Here is a 17,901-nt window from a genome sequence, read left to right on the forward strand (position 1 = left end):
TCGTCTTCGATTGACACCCTCGCATAATTGGAATCAACAGATAACAGGTAACTTCGTTTGAGTCCTAATTATAATAGATATATTTTAGGAAAAACATAATATAGCATCACACTTGTTAGCAGGGCGCATGACACGAAAACAATTGCACTTAAAATGAGGTAATTTCCAGGCTACGTTAATATGTAAGACGGTAATAATTGGTGCTGTAAAAATTTTCCTTCGTTTAACCTTCTCATGGATAATAGACATTATAAGCATCTTTTATCTTTGTTTTTAGGTATAAATGATGACCCTTGTTATTACATCCAGACGCAACTACATCTTCCACCCTTTATTATTCTGATTAAAATAAAGAGAAGCAATATAGGTAGCAACATAATTCTATGCATAATCTGATCTAAATATTTATTTATTTATTTCATCTCACACAGACCAAAATATTATCATTACAGGCATATTTCCCGATACAGTAATATTCAAATGTCAATAAATGATAAAAATAAATATCAAACAACAATCTTTTTTGTGTATGCTTCTGCCATTGCATTATATTTTTTAATAATTATGTAAGTATAAGAGGAATGAGAAAATAGGTAATTATCACGTTATACCTGGACAGCGCCATCTATTTTTTTTTGGGGGAACGTAACCTGGAATGCCCTCTTTACAACAATATTCAAATATATATACTAGTAGGGGAGCCCAGAGGGCTAAATGCGTTTTTACTCGTGCACTTTGAAGACCTATTGGATCGCAAAGATTATATGCTAAAGAAAAAAAAAGTTTATGTGATGTATACCTGTTTAGTGGTGGGGGAAGCGTGTATAAATTTTCAAAAATGTAAAAAAAAACAGTTTAAGTCACGCTCAAACCGTCAGATTATAAAAGGGGTATTGTTTTCTGTATGTAATTAACTTATTTTGTTTAAATCTGATGTGCTCAAGTTTTTTAGAGGGTCGATTTTTTTTTACTAATCTGATCGACTGCCCTAGCCCTGCGTCACTATATTGAGGGACCATACTTGGTAAAAGTACTTAACATAGCACAAAGATTCTCTTCTAATACTAAACTGCTGAGCTCGAGTCACATACGAAATCCCTGCTTGGGCTCCCCTACTATACGTATTTAATCTAAACCTTCCTGATCCGAACTGACATCCCTTATGGCATGTAAATGAACTATTAATTAAACTAATTGGTCGTCTACAATACAATATGAAGTATATTTCTGTGAACCAACCACATCGTGGCGTGACCATCGAACCGTCGAAACAAAGAAGTCACAAAAAACCAACATCGTGTTTGTAATGAAGGTTTTTTACTATTTTATCATTTTAAATTCACGCTGTGATATGGATAAAAAGATTAAATTCGATGAGTTGATCACGATATATGTATTAAAGTTTTCGTGCTATATTCATTTTAAGAATTCATTCAAGTTAGGTTCATAATTCGAATTACAAATCATACAATGAGTGTTTCATCATTCCTCCCTAAAGCAATGTTGTGTGCCACATAACCCTGATACTGATACAATCTGCAGATTATAACGTATATGTCTAGAAACTAGCAGAAGCTTGAGGCAATGCCTTGTTGAGAAATTTCTACATCGTGCGAATTTCATACACAACGATAAAGCGTGATTTCTATGGGAATGCAATTATGTTTCTATCGAAATATGTATATAATAGTAATAGGTAATCTAGGTAGTACAATCTAGGTAGTACCTAAAGGTTGCCTGGAAAAGATTGCTACCTTAGCAATAAGGCCGCCTGTTGTACTACCAATTTAATTATAAGTAATAGTAATGTATTTTTTAATGTGATTTAAGTGTAATAAAGAGGTTTTGTATTGTATTGTAGTATTCCGTCCAAGTAGATAATGCCATCTGAGGCAAATCTACAATAAGTCACGTCAAAAAAGAACAAAAAAGAAATCTAGTTAGGGAGTTCATAAGAAAAACCCGTGAGGACATATCTCAAAAATCTCTTTGTGAGCTAGGTTAGCACGTTGCAGACTGATCACCCGGTTGAATGTAAGATGATCCGTGCTTCGGAAGGCATATGTCTAAGATAAGACGTAAGTAATCGTTAGATATGAGCCATGTCAGGGACTTTTGGCGGCTCAATAATAACCCTAACAAAAGCGTTGATTAGGTTGGTAATCCACCTCACAACCCACACGATAGAAGAGCGAGATGTCTATTTTATTCGGCCGGGTTATTTATTCATTTTTTGGCGGATAAGAAAATGACAGGTATAACTTAAGATAAAATTAGGAGATGTCTTCAGGAATCGAGGCCATTATTTTTTGCTGCATTTAAATCTTTATAAGGGAGGACATTAAACCTTAACAATAAATGTTCTTATTTAGGTTCCCAGGCGGTTAACTCCGGCGCATTAAAATCAATGATAAAACAGTACTTTTGGAACAGGTTTCGTGCGGCGTGTCGGTCAGTAAATATCATTTTAACGGGTGACTAAACAGTTCCGCAGATCTGACCTCAGCAGCCTGTATGACTCACGCCCACGTCTGATTCTCAGACACCCACCGTATTATATTATGTTTATTGAATGAGAGTTTCCAGGCTACGTTCACCAAAAGCAATAGAGGGTGTATACCCTGGGATACCGCCTGGTAACCTAAATAAAGTATTGTTAAGGTTTAATGTCCTGCCTTGTAAAGATATAAACCAGTAAAAAATAAAGGCCCCGATTCCTGCAGACACCTCCTAATTCTGTTTTAAGTTATACCTGTCAATTTCTTATCCACGGAAAAGGAAAGGGACGGATAATCGACAGGCATAAAATTTTTGGAACACACGTAAAATTTAAGCACAAATCTAAAACAACCGTCTAAAAATTTTACATTGGCCAGTAACCCGCCAGAATTATGTTGACAGCACACGTCAAACGGTTTGCATACCAGCGAGATACCTTTTTGATTCGCCCGGGTTATTCATTAATTTACTAATTTTTCCTAAAATTAAGAGGTGTTTACAGGAATCAGCACCATTGTTTGAGTTTGAGGTTTACGCGGTTATTATCATAATTAAATTAATATGAGGTTTGGGAGACCAACGCGGTAAGAACCCGGTATTGTGTTTTAATTATGTTAAGTAAAACTCACTCTACGTAGTATGATTCACTTGCCAGTTTTCAGAAGTCCGTGAAATGACAAAGTTATCTCATGCGAAGCAAATCAATTGGTGCGACGTTATGACTCATGTAAATTGGTAATCGGCAAGAAAATAGTAGTCTATTTAAGTTATTTCTTGGATCAATAAATACTAGCACAGAATGTGTATACCTACTACTACGTTGTACCTCCAAGGTACTTATATATTTTTTTGACGTGACTTATTGTAGATTTGCCGCAGGTGGCATTAACTACTTGGTCGGAATTCCAAGGTACTGGGATCATGTCATGTACCTTAAAGAGAAGAGGCGTTTAAAATGTAAGTTTAATTATACAACTTTCCAGACTACATTTCCCAAAAACCATAAGATTAGGTTGCTGCCGACTTTTTGAACACGCAGGTTGTGCCGATGTATTTGGTCACTTGAGTGTTACTATCTATACGGCCACCTTGAGCGTCCCTAATTATTGGACATTCTCGATGTTGCTAACTATATGTATACTTTGACTGTCACTAACAATTTGCTTTTGACTGTACCGACCGTGGTGGAGCTGGTACTCAACAGTGAGAGGCGATCGTGAATGACTCAATCCACCACAGTACACTCATTTACACAATCTCCTGACTTTTCCTTGAACTTAAACCTTTGCTTTGAGTTTTTATTAGTGACTCCTGTGATCAGACGGACCTCCTATCACGTTGGTCTAACAGAGAGCTCGGGGAGGTGTGGGTACTTAGTCAGAGGTACATTCATCTTGCGATGGATACCCGAAATGGAATATAGTTGTGAGCTTATGTACTTATGTTATGTGATTATGTTCTGTCACCAGACGGACTGCACCACAGTAAGCAAATGTTAAAACATATATAACATTTCAGCATTATAATAATACATTAGTATAAAATGAAGTCCTCACTTTTCAAGCCCTCGTGGCACGGCACCGAGCATTGCGTGGTGCAAATTATAACGAGAGCTTTGTCCAATAGCCGTACGACATATATCCACGTAGAAGCATTCGCTGCGTCCATTGGTCGAAACACTTGATATAATTCGCGGTGCGGTTGCTGTGCATAGCCTGCAGCTTTTTGACCTGACTTTATTGTAGGTTTGCCGCAAATGGCGTTAACCCTTGGCCGGACAAATGGGGTGCGCTGAGGACTCTCACCCGGTATAAAATTTAAGACGACAGGCCTGAGTGTGTCCAGTTGGGCGCGAGGCACGGCTCACTGCGTCGTCTGATAGGATAATATTTAAAAGAATTAATCGACCCTAGAGGGTCGATAGTGATAAGCGCTGAATGAGGGAAATCGTCGACCACGCCGGCGGGGTCGGTATCGGGGTTCTGAAGGCTGCAACGAATTGCTTACCTACTTTACCTAATTGTGTCTATATGTGTACATTTGTGGCTTTGTAGGCTATGCAGAGACAACTTAAGTCAACTGTGTTGCGGCCGGCTGTACAGTAACCCTGGGCCTTTCCCTACGCCGGCGCGCTGAGATCATTTCACCTCCGACCTCCGAGCTCCGTCACGAGCTATTGCATCGTACCTCCTCTCTAGCTCCCAGGTACCTCAGGTTTATGACGAATACTGGGTTTGATACCACTCCGTCATGAATACACCGAACATTAAAAAGTAGTGACCGTGGTAGCCCAGTTGGTAGAACGCTTGCCTCTCACTTTGAGGTCGCAGGTTCGAATCCAGCACAGGCCTAAACCAATGATTGTCGAATTTGTTTTAGAATTCATGTTCGGATCATAAATGATTATCACGTGCTCAGCGGTGAAGGAACATCGTGAGGAAACCCACATTCCCGAGAAATGCATTTTCGGAGGTATGTGACCCAATATGTATTGGGCTGGTTTTCCCTTCGCGGGTTGGAAGGTTAGCCAGGCAGTCGCTTCTGTAAAAAACTGGACCTGTCAAATCTTCAGGTTAGTTAAGCGGACCCTGTGAAAAACAGGATAAAGCTAGGGAGATGATGATATAATGTAGTGACCTATTACTCATGTAAGAAAGGCTTTGATGAATGATAATTAAAGCGATTCCTTCAAGGAAACAATAAAGTGAGTAAACTAAAATGTAACGGCTGACTAAAGAGGTTCCTCAGCATTTGACCTCAGAGGTCACTCAATAACAAACTCGTCAGTAAGTATTTATTTATAGTTATGTCGTGTGAGGTTCAACTTGTTTAGCAAGCGGTAACGAGCGAACTACCTACTTCTTCACTACCGTGTGTATCCATCTAGTATATCTTTATTGTATCTACCTACAAAATGTAAAAACAGACGATGAGTTGCGGTGTACAGAAAAATCTGTCTATAGGTTTATGAGACACCGTTTTTTGATTGTAAAATGTTTATTATTACTTTGAATAAAAAAAAAAAAAAAAAGGTATGACTCACGCCCACGTCAGAACCCAGACATACCCTGCTAATGTTCAATGCCATATCATTAAATTGTCATTAACGATATCTTTAAGTGGAAAAAATCTCAATATCTAAGAATTTTGTGAGTGGAGCTTGAGGATAATGCTGTTTCTATTCGTTTCCTCAAAGGCAGCTAAATTACTCAATTTGTATAACAATATTTTATGTTTATTTTTTTTAAAGAACGTCTAGGGCCCTGTGCCGAGATTTTTCTTGCAGCTTCTTTTCCCCGGCTATACAATTTGTGAGAATCTGCAGTAGTTTTAGGCGGATGAGACGTTCGTTATGTAAAAATAATGATTCAAAGTGTAACTATGTTACCTACTGAATATTTTTTAAGACCCTCTTAGTAATTTTGCTGCCTAATGTCCTATGTTCCTAGACAGTTAATCCCATGCATTAATATGTTCTAAATATTATCTTATATAAAACACAGGCTAGTTTAGGCCTCATTTTCAGCTTCTACAAATATGACCATGTATTTTGTAGTGTAAAGGAAATAACTATTTTACTTACTTATTAAATACATATTTGACAAATAAGATAATTTATGTATTAAGTATGTGACATGAAACGTGGAGGATACTGTTAATAAGTCCATACAAAGGTATATAAAATTGACACCCATGGCTACGCGTATTGACAATGCAAAGGTGATTTTCCATGAACTATAGGATTTTCCAGCGCGAGGCTAGAATTTAAAACGTACACCTATCAACCTATGGGAATATTTTAAACCTCACACAGTCGCCGCGCCGCCGTCTCGTGAGAAACTGTTTTTCTATTAAGTATAGTTCTTGTCTTAGCTTGCCTTGTCTATCCTAATCGGTGGCAGGTTGGTAAGAAAATTCTTTGGTGAAAGATATAACTAAACCTAAGCAGGTAGGTACTTATATCTGACTTTGAAACCTTTGCGTTGAGTAAATTCTGCTCCTATTTGCTCCGATGCTATTATATTTTACGAGTAATATTATAAATTGTTGTGGCCGCTTACTATGAGTCTCGTGAGGAGGCTCGGTGTCGCTCAGCGGGCAATGGAGAGAGCTATGCTCGGTATTTCCCTGCTCGATCGAATCAGAAATGAGGAGATCCGTAGGAGAACTAAAGTCACCGACATAGCTCGGAGAATTGCAAAGCTGAAGTGGCAGTGGGCAGGACACATAGCGAGGAGAACCGATGGCCGATGGGGCGGAAAGGTTCTGGAATGGCGACCACGTGTCGGACGACGCTCAGTGGGTAGGCCCGCTACAAGGTGGACCGACGATCTGGTGAAGGTCGCGGGAAGCCGCTGGATGCGGGCAGCGCAGGACCGATCGTCGTGGAGATCCTTGGGGGAGGCCTATGCCCAGCAGTAGGCGTCGTACGGCTGATGATGATGATGATGATTATAAATTATTAGTATCTACTTCTGGAATGGGGCGAATAAAAAAAACACGACTACGGAAAAACTACGTTCTTAAAAGTATGAAACAAGAATATTCTCTTCTAAGTGTGATGTGTGTGGGGTCGGTCATAGAACACGTTCAGCTGCTTCTCTTCCCGGGCATGTCGTAAAAACCGACAGAGGGATTGTGTCCTCTAACATGATGGACTAATGTTATGGGCGATAGGCTGATCCCTTATCAGCATAAGGTTCATCATATCCATCTTTGGACTTCGTATCAACAGTGGCTGCAAGTTGTCTTTGATTACTTGTGGCCCTGCCCACCCCATTAGGGATTACGGGCGTGAGTTTATGTATGTGTATGTATGTATGTATGTGGTCGGTTGACGTAGTAAGCCAATTCTTAGGACAGATTGGTGTTCGTCCACGGCTATCTGCTAAACATCACTACATAATTACATATATATAGCGGTCAAACACATAACCCTCCTTTTTGCTTCGCCTCAGTCGGCTATAAAACATAAGTAGTAAGTATAGTTAGTATTTAGGCTGCTTGTGGGAAGGCCATGTCTTTTTTATGGAAGATATTATCAATCTTACATGATGGTAAGTGATGGAATGGTATATCGTCAAAAAATACAATAAGATTATGTAGCCCTGCCGGGTCTGCATGACAACCACGCCGCGCGCGGCGCGATTTATATTGAGAGCTTCGACCAATAAATGATACGGTGCAGAGCCTACTGTTCAGAGAACGTGTGACTATATCGGGAGGAAGGGAGCGCACACAGATTATCTGTCTCACTCGTACTCACGGTGTAAGGTTGAGATTTTTGTATATAGTCATAGAATAAGGAATACTACGTATAGAACGGCAACTCTCCGCTCCCCACCAGCGGCTGAGCTAGGGTTACCTCACCGCCTCGGTCTTACTTTAGTCTTCAATCGAATGGGCGTCAGACGTTACACACACATGCGCGCGTACGTGTATTTTTTATGAAGTGTCCGGGCTAGACAAATCAGTTACTTTATACTAAACGTCAAAACACAAAATTACTATGGAATTTATATGAAAAAGGACCCTGTGACGTCATAGATTATCTTGAACACGACCCAATTCTACGCACTCAATTCGTCAGGCGTCAGGCGTTACACACACGCGCGTGTACGATAACGTCAATGTGTAGTGTCTGTATAAAAGGAGATTTTTTGTATGAAGTTTTCGGGTTGTGATATAGTGTCCGACACCAAACACTTCAGGACCCCGATACCGACCCCGCCGGCGTGGTCGACGATTTCCCTCGTTCAGCGCTTATCGCTATCGACCCACTAGGGTCGATTAATTATTTCAAATATTTTTCCTCTCAGACGAGACGCCCTGAGCCGAGGTTCGCGCCCAACTGGGCACCCTCAGGCTGTTGTCTTAAACGTTGTACCGGGTGAGAGCGCTCCCCATTTGACCGGCCAAGTAGTTAATGCCATCTGCGGCAAATCTACAATAAGTCACGACAAAAAAAATATTAAAAAAATTTTATAGTGTCCATGCTCTGGCAGAACTTACCATACGCAGCTACGACGATTAGGCACAGAAACCGGTAATGCGCCATTGGTTCTGCCTCTGAAACCAATCGATTATCAATCAATATTCACATCCATGGAAAATTAAAGAATAAAGAACTATTAATAGAGGTTCAGTGAGGTGTTATGGAAGTTGTTTTAGGACGAATCTTGTTTCTGCCTTTCGATAATGGAGTAAATAAACAAAGTCCGTGATAGCCTGTTCGGAGAAGGCGCAACTTACATCGCAATGTTACGGGGTTGAATCCCGGCTCTGGCACTAAATTGCTGAATGCGACTTTATTAGTTAAAGTTCATGCTTGTGATAGATAATTGATATCTCGTGATTTCCAGGATTTGTGCCCGGTTAAAAGCAATAGGCTCGCCTATTAGAAATATTTTTATTTGTATGTCGTTTCCATATCTCGGGCCTATGGAGTCCCGGACTTTTGGAAGGCGTGCGTGGGGCCGAAGCCAACACGTAGAGGCCCCTTAAGACAGTTTAATCTAAATGTGGTGTGACACCAACCGGCGATTATCCCTGTAGGCACTATGGGAGTGCACCCAAAGACAATCCCCGGTTCGTGTAGGACTATTGCAGATTATGGGAACAAAGGGAACTGGGCTATTGGGTTGGGGGTTATATTATTACATAATTAGTTTTTTTATAATAGAGTTTTATTAGTAATTATTTATTAAGTGCTTTCGGTCCATGAAAATAATAATAAGGCTTTCGGGGGATGCAAGGGATGGTAGTCACTTTTGTCAAAGAGTACCTAAGTCTAGTAATTCAGAGAGGCAATGCAGCCAGCTTTTTGGGCAATTTGCCTCGATGAGACGCATTGGAGGTATTTTATTTACAAGTTACGTGTTTGTCCTTTTTTATACAAATAAATTGTTATTGATGATCGCAAAATCGTGGGTTGAGAGGTGGATTACCAACATCAACCCTGGTGTCAGGGTTATTATTGAGGCGTCAAAGGCCCTTGACATGGCTCAAATGATAAGAACGCCCCAACCCCCCAAATGGTGAAGAATAACACATTTTAATCTATTGAGATATAGTTTTTAATTTAAGACACTAAGTACCTATTTCGTGTTTAAGATATGTTTACTTAATTTCAAGACTATACAAGTTTTTTTTTGTCATTAATTATATATTAATGTGTACAATAAAGAGTTAAGGGATTAAATTGACATAGTTTGATAACAATAATAATAGGTAATTAAAAAAAATACTTACTTATTTTTCTTCCAAAAACCCCCTGTCAAAAGTCCCTCAAACTTCCCCAGTCGCAGTCTCACAAGTTCACAACACAAATCAACTCCAAGAAGTTTTTATTATTAAGTTTATTTTTTAAAAAAGGAATACCCTTTTGCATTCGCGAGCTATTCGATCACTTTCGAGTCAGGGAACTGGTTTGCCGCTAAAAATACCTGGATCGGAACAGGCTCGGATCTCGGTGGCAAACGTCGTGCGCGGACGCATAGGTACGTGCGCATGCCGCGGTCTCTATTCACTCACTGACGGTGTTTTAGTAAAGGTAAAGTAGCTCTACAATATACTAACTTTATGTTAATATTGACCATCATTATTGTTGTCTAAGAAGCCTTCAGCTGCTTGGAGCCGTGGTAGCCTAGTTGGTAGAATGCTTGCCTCGAACTTTGAGGTCGCAGGTTCGAAGCCAGCACAGGCCTAAACCAATGATTATCGAATTTGTTTTCGTATTCATGTTCTCAGCGGTGAAGGAAAACATCGTGAGGTAACCCACATTCCCAAGAAATGCATTTTCGGAGGTATGTGCCCTAACATGGATTAGGCTGGTTTTTTCTTCGCGGGTTGGAAGGTCAGACATTCAGTCGCTTCTGTAAAAAACCGGACCTGTCAAATCTTCAGATTAGGTAAGCACACCCTGTAAAAAACGGGATAATGCTAAGGGGATGATGCGATTAGCTAAGGTTTATAACCAGGCTTACAGATAATCCATTATTAAAGGCAATACAAGGTGTTAGTGACATCGTAACGAAAACATTGGGGGTTGAATCAACCCTCAAAGTTGAATCATGGTCTGAATCATCCCCTTAGTATTCGTTACGATGTCATTAACACCCATAGCCTTTAATAATGGATTATCTGGAAACCTAGTTATAAACCCTTAGTTACTTTTATTATATAAGTATCCGGTATGATAAGCAGCTTGGAACTTTCTTTCTTCCCACCCTTACACCAGTTTTTTACGAGACTTATTGTAAATTTGCCGCGGATGGCATGAACTACTTGGCCGGACTAATGGGGAGCGCCACACCAGGAGCACCTTCCATTTTACAAAAACAAATAAATAACATCACAAACAAAAGAAAATATTATGTGGACAATCGAAGAGCTGATTTGAAAGCATATTTGCGCCGTCAATAAAGATGTGAACCTTATCACAGATCTCCCTTTAAAGCTGTAAGCTACCAGAAGAAGTACTAGACATAATAAACTCATGAGCATACATTGTGTGTGGGAGACGGGTGCGCGAGCGCAACACTGCGGTTTCGTCATGTACTTACTTATAATAATAATAAATAAAACTTTATTTCAAGTAAGTAACCATTGACTCATATGTGTCTAGTAAATGACTTATTTCTAATGTTAGTATAAAATAAAAATAACTAATATAATACATTTGGGCGCGAGCAGCCCACTGCAGCGACGCAAATAGGGGCTCTCATCCCCAATCGAACAGAGAGCAAGGTTGCCTCTACTCATGTATTTTAATTTAATTTAATCTAATTGTGTTGTGTTGTGTTATCTAGTTGTGTTGTGTTGTGTAATTGTGTTGTGCGCAGCGGTGAAAAAGCGGGAAAAATACTCAGCCCTCGCCCAGCAATATATTTTCGTGCCGTTCGCGGTGGAAGCTGCGGGCTCCTGGTGTGTGGAGGCGAAGGCATTTGTGGCTGAGGTGGGCCGGAGATTGAGAGAACATGGTTATGACGCCCGCTCCGGTTCGTACCTTGTGCAACGGTTGTCCATCGCTATCCAGCGTGGAAACGCGGCTAGTTTGATGGGCACCTTTGCGCCGGGAATGACACGAGGTGGATTATTTGAACATGACGCACGTGCACATAGACGTTAATTCACTGATGTTGGATTAATTTAAAAATCATTTAATTATCATTTTGTATCTATGTGTAATTAGACTAAGTTTTTATAGTTATTTATGAATTTTAATAAAGAATTGAAATTTTTAAAAACAAAACAATTACAGAACAAAATTATGAAACAAAAACATTGTGTTAAATATTAATGATGATGAATTATTTTAATTGATTTGACACTTTGACATTTATTTTTGCTTCTTTTAAATATTATTACTATTTTATTAATTTTAATCAATGGCTGTCTCTGACATTTGTGTAATTTAATTTATTTGTTTTAATTAATGTTTAAGCTGACTTGTTTTAATTGACTACAACTTAAACGTTTGCACGCCTACTTGCCGGCTGAATACACGGTTAAAATTTTCTTATAATGCCTATTTATAAATACTGTATTCTCTGCAAATTAATGATTTCTGATTATTCAAGAAATAGCTACGTACTTAACTAGAAATAAGTAGTTAAATATACGTACTTATCTACTTGTTGCACAAACAGCAAAGGAAATATTTACATAACAAAATGTAAACGAAGCAAGAATAGTGTGTCAGGATCGAAGCAAATGGAATTCTATAGCCTCTGCTTACCCCGGTGGGAAATAGGCGTTAGTTTATGTATCTATGCATGTAAAATGTAAACCAAAAACCCAAATGTAAATGTAATCTTCTACCGTGTGGGTTGTGAGGTGGTTTACCAATCTCATCAACACTGGTGTCAGGATTATTATTGAGCCGCCAAAGGCCCTGACGTGACTCGAGTAATGACTACGTACTTACATCAGTAAGTAGTAACCGGGACTAATGACTTAACGTGCCTTCCGAAGCGCGGATCATCTTACCTCTGGACAATCAGGTGATCAGCCTGCAATGTCCTAACCAAACTAGGGATCACATAGAGGTTTTTGTGATTTGCCCGCCGGGTTTCGATCCCGGACCCTCCGGATCGTGAGCACAACGCTCAACCATTGGACCACGGAGCTCACGAAAGCTGTTAAATACAGGGTGTTAGTGACATCGTAACGATAACTTTGAGGGATGATTCAGGCCATGATTCTAACTTGATATCAAGTGGAATTTTCCGTCGCAAAAAATCACGAAAAAAGACATGAACTTTCCGATAAGAAATTCCACGTGATATCAACTCAGAATCATGGTCTGAACCATCCCCCTTTGTATACGTTACGATGTCCCTAACACCCTGTATAATCTATGTATGGGAAACCACTGGCCTATTTTTCCCTAAAAAGTATCATGGAGGTATGCTACACCGACAAGAGCGTGGCTCTTAAATTAGTGATGATGTAATGAACAAATTTTGATAAATATGCAGTCTACACGCGGCAAAGGCCCTTCCATAAGGCATACTCCACCACACTAAGTACTCCACTTACCCAGTGGAATGCCAGTGCGACATTATGGCGCTGGTTTTTTCTGTTGCACGGCGAAAAACGAAGGAAAACACCTTAAAAAAAAACTCGTAGTGCTTTTTTTTTTTTGACGTGACTTATTGTAGATTTTGCCGCAGATGGCATTAACTACTTGGCCGGACAAATGGGGAGCGCTGAAGGCTCTCACCCGGTACAACATTTAAGACAACAGGCCTGAGGGTGCCCAGTTGGGCGCGAACCTCGGCTCAGGGCGTCGTCTGAGAGGAAAAATATTGCCTGGCTATAAGGTAAGGGTGCTGTAGTTGTGTACACGTAGATATAAGAGCAATCATTGTATAGAAGCTGCCACCGACCGAGGCGGCGGCGGCGGCGCGCGCGCCGGCCGGTTCGCGGCGCGACCTCTCACACGGGGTCATGTGCTCAGGCGGATTTCAGTCTACCTATATATACTACTTTTTGAATTAGGGTAGGCAGATGTTTATAGTACACCCACTTCCCGCCACCTATGTTTAAGTCCCATGTAATAGGGGAGACACTATACTTATTAGACTATTATAGCATAAATACTTATCAGAAGTACTTATCTACAGCCACTTGTGATACGAACTTCCCTACTTTACTTTTTATTTTACTATATAACACCATAAGGTTTATCATAACCAGCTTACGACATCGTATCAACAGTGGCTGCAAGTTGTCTTTGATTTCTTGTGGCTCTGCCCACCCCATTAGGGATCACGGGCGTGAGTTTATGTATGTATGTATGTTTACTATATAAATACTTAAGTTCTCCATAATGAGTTCTTCTTCTTCGTCATTTTAGTTCTTATCAAAAGTGGCTGTAAAAATATATATATATTATAACATAACATAACAAATACTTTATTGCACAAACAGGAAAAACAAAATACAAAACAAATGAGAAATAGAATATATTATTGGCCCCAGCCCTAGCTGTAAGTTTAAGACAGGTACTTGCTGAAAGATCTATTTATTTATTTATTTATTTATTTTATTTTATTTTATTTGGGTAACTTACAGCGATAGTATACCTAAATAACAGAATTACTTAAAAAAAAAAAAAAAAATAAAAAAAAAAATAAAATAAAATGTACTTACATATAGGCATTTTTTTTTACTTTATTTAAGTAGGTATTGTAGATTTGCCGTAAATGGCATTAACTACTTGGCCGGATACATTATAGGCAGAAAGGGAAGCAGGCCGTGATGTTATGGTAAAAATGCGCGAGATAACATAGCATTCTGCTTGCCAGGGTTGATGAGGTTGGTATTCCACCTCACAACCCAAACGATAGTTCAAGAAGATTCTGCTTGTGCCAAGACAGAAATATTTTTTTGTGTTTTTGGTCCTCTTTCTCACCCCTGACATAAAATGTAATTAAGTAGTGGTTTTATAGTCTCTGCCTGACATCATAAGACATTTTACCAATCACTTCAAAACCTGTTCAAAACTAATGGCTCATCAGCGATTTTTTATAAATAATTTAAATTTTAATGCATTTTCAACAGAAAAAAATAGCAAAATCTTCAGACAAGATAATCTTTAAAATTTCCTGTCCAAGTAAAAAGTCAAGTGAAAATAAAAAAAATAACATGTGTACACAGATTTCCTTCATCCCTCTGTGTTTGTGGAGACGGTGGCAAAACGGGGCTGGGCTGATAACTAACTTTATCAAATCTATGTATTCAAAATTAACGCAATTATGCGTAGGGCGCGGCGCGTACAAAATTGTATGATAGAGTTACCTCAAGATGCCTTCATACGCCTTCCTTGCACCTGCGAAGATGATAAATATGATTGTTTAACGAAAATACACTTACCATCGACGAAAAAGCAAGCCCCATCAAAAGTTAAAAAAGTTCAAACTCCTAAAACTAACACACCCCCATCATTAGCATCATTACCTTCACAGTCTGACCAACTGGAAGAACTACAGAAAGCAACAAAATACTTGAAATTGAAAGAACAAGAAATAAGAAGGAAAACTGAAGAGTTGCAGAAATTCGTAAAGGAGTGTGAGGCGCGCAAAAAGGAGCAGAATGACAAGGAAAACACCTTAAAAAGATTTTCAAAACTTAAAGACATTGTTAAATCGAATCACAGTTGTACGGGTACGTGCAAACACGAAGCTGCTAAACAGAAAGAGAAGAATCTCTTGTGCTCACGTTGTAATGCAGAAATACATGGAAATGGTAATCAGGGAGTCAAAGGAAATGGAAAGCAAAACAAAGAGCTCATAAAGAAGAATAATGTGCAGAATGATGTGAAAGGGTTATTAAAGAAAAATATTCACAATGACGTCTACAACAAAGTGTATAACGAACTGATGACCATGCAAGTAAAGCGAGGGTTATTAGACAGATTGCATGCCCTAGTCCAACCACCGCCATCGATGTGGCCAAATTGGTACTGGTTACGTCAGTTATTGCCCAACCCTTGCTCTTGTCTGGTCCAAGGCCTGCCCCCTCTAAGAAGCCCCTTCACAGCTTGTGCAACGGGAACTTCTCAGAGATGTGGTTCAAAGACTCCATCGGAGACAAACCAATCCATGCAAGCTGGTGACTGTAAAACTGAGGCAGCACAGGCGCAGGTAAAATTATTTATGGATAAAATCCATTTCCACTTTTGCGACATACTTAATTGGTACAGTAACATCTTTGTCAATCCTTTTGAATGTCCCCTTTACACTTGTTAATCAGTTTCTTGAACCATATCTAACTTTGTAGGTCACGGTTTAATTTTATTTCTTATGTCAACAGCCTCCGTGGTCTAGTGGTTAGAGAGTTGGGCTCACGATCTGGAGGTCCGGGTTCGATTCCCGATGGGGACATTGTCGAAATCACTTTATGAGACTGTCCTTTGTTCGGTAAGGACTTTGCAGGCTTAAATCACCTGATTGTCCGAAAAAGTAAGATGATTTCGTGCTTCGAAAGACACGTTGAGCGGTTGGTTACTAGCCCAAGCACCTCCACCAACCCGCACTGGAGCAGCGTAGTGGAGTATGCTTCATACCCCCTCCGCTTGATTGAAGGGAGGCCTGTGCCCAGTAGTGGGACGTGTATTAGGCTGTTTATGTTATGTACGAGTATGTATGTTATGTCAAGAAGTATTTTATACTGTTGGTTCCCCAAATAATAATACTTATCGATATGAAATCATTTGTTCGCAGCAGGCACCGTACGAAGTTCTAAGTCATGGTCTACTGATGTTGGCCGCTACCCTGGCCTGGTTTCCCTGCCTCTGCTGCCTCGCCGCTTGCAAGTGCTGCTTCTGTTTGTGCTGCCACGATTTACTCTAGTTCTTCTTCTTCTGTAATGTCGTCAGTAAAAAGGTCAACGATCTCATCAACCCTGGTTTCAGAGTTATCACTGAACGGTTTCCGTAGAACTACTGGGAAAAGGGACATATAGCCTCGACGTGCATAGAAAAAACATAAACAGCGTACATCCCACTACGAGTACGAAGTATGAACTGAAGAGATCTCTAGACATTATATTACATCCTTCGAGACTAAAAAGTTATATGATGCTATACCTTTTACCTATTACGTTATCAGTTTATTTGGCAGTAGCTTAGAGCACTCCAGTCTTCCGGAGGCCCGTGTTGCTCTATGAGCAGTAGGTATCTTTGCTTTTGCTATTTCTTTGCTGCGATATTTTGTAATATTTGAAGTTGTAATTTTAAGTAATAAACCTAACTGTACCTGTACTTATTTCATATTTTGTTTTTACTAGGTGCCTACTTGAACTTTAAACAAAACTCCTAATGATAAATTCTATTTTACTTCTATGGTGGGCAGGAAGTCAAAAACGATTTTAGGAAAATCTCTCGGGTGAGATTAACAGCAACACAACCAAATAACTATAGATATAAATAACCAAATAACAGCATGATCGATTATTTTGCTTGACCTCGATGTTAATTACTTAGATCCTCTTTGATCCTCTGCATCACTCTATTATTCTATACTTCATCTTTATGCTTTAGCTTGACACGTTCACCAACCAATCACAAATCCCAAAAAATAATGTCGAAATCTCAGGTCGAAATACTTGCCAAATCTGAACGTGTTATTAAAATATGTTACTTACAAAGAAGAACCTAAATTCCCGCAAGTAAAATAATACAAAAAGTAAAGACGAATTAAAAAGAACATGATTACAACAATATATTTCACCCGCCCTTTATTGAGGAGGTGGCGAAACGGAGCCTGTCTCTTAACAAACTTTATTCAATTAATGTATTCTAAGTTAACACAAATATGCGGCATCATAGGTGGCACAAAGAAAAATGTATGATAGAAATGACTGCAAGCGATTTAGCTACATATACTTGTAGTTGTGCACATAAAATCCCAAAACATAATATAACCCCATTGAATCTACCGCTGAATGTAAGTGCTCCGTCATCAACTGTTACAAATTCTCGTCAACTCTTCGAACTGCAGAAGACAACTAAATATTTACAAAATAAAGAAAAAGAATTAAGAAGACAAACTGACCAGTTGAGAAAAGTTTTAGAAAGGTTTAGAAATCGCAAGCAGAAGATAATTTCCTTACCTCGTGAGGACAGGGCGTCTATCACAAAAACTCTCAAGGAGAGTTTTATGAGATTAGACCATGATGTAGAAGAAGTAGAGGAAACGAAACAGGCCGGTGTTTCCAAATACGCTCAATATGAACACAGCTGTGCTTCCAAAGACTCACAATTTGAACATGATTGTGTTTCCAAACACGTACAATTCAGATACAGGACTGATTCCAAAGAAGTACAACTTGACAGACATAATTTCAATTCCAACACATCACAAACTTATGTAGCGAGAGAAAATAAAATGATTC

The 17,901-nt window shown here is 39.3% G+C and overlaps 1 protein-coding gene across 2 annotated transcripts in view; it reads right to left on the reverse strand.

Annotated features, from left to right (window-relative positions):
- The window catches only part of LOC126369345 (uncharacterized), a 33,183-nt gene extending 23,170 nt beyond the window's left edge, over positions 1 to 10,013 (reverse strand). Inside the window, exons 1-2 of one of the 2 annotated variants that reach the window (XM_050013697.1) lie at positions 9,751 to 10,013; positions 8,512 to 8,568 (exon numbers count right to left, since the gene is read on the reverse strand). In XM_050013697.1, the coding sequence (XP_049869654.1) occupies positions 8,512 to 8,557 (46 nt within the window). In that variant the 5' untranslated portion in view covers positions 8,558 to 8,568; positions 9,751 to 10,013. The remainder of the gene's footprint in view (positions 1 to 8,511; positions 8,569 to 9,750) is intronic. The other variant, XM_050013696.1, reaches the window with a different exon arrangement.
- Positions 10,014 to 17,901: the final 7,888 nt, after the last annotated feature.

Source organism: Pectinophora gossypiella, chromosome 9 (genome assembly GCF_024362695.1).
Source record: "Pectinophora gossypiella chromosome 9, ilPecGoss1.1, whole genome shotgun sequence".
NCBI lineage: Eukaryota > Metazoa > Arthropoda > Insecta > Lepidoptera > Gelechiidae > Pectinophora > Pectinophora gossypiella.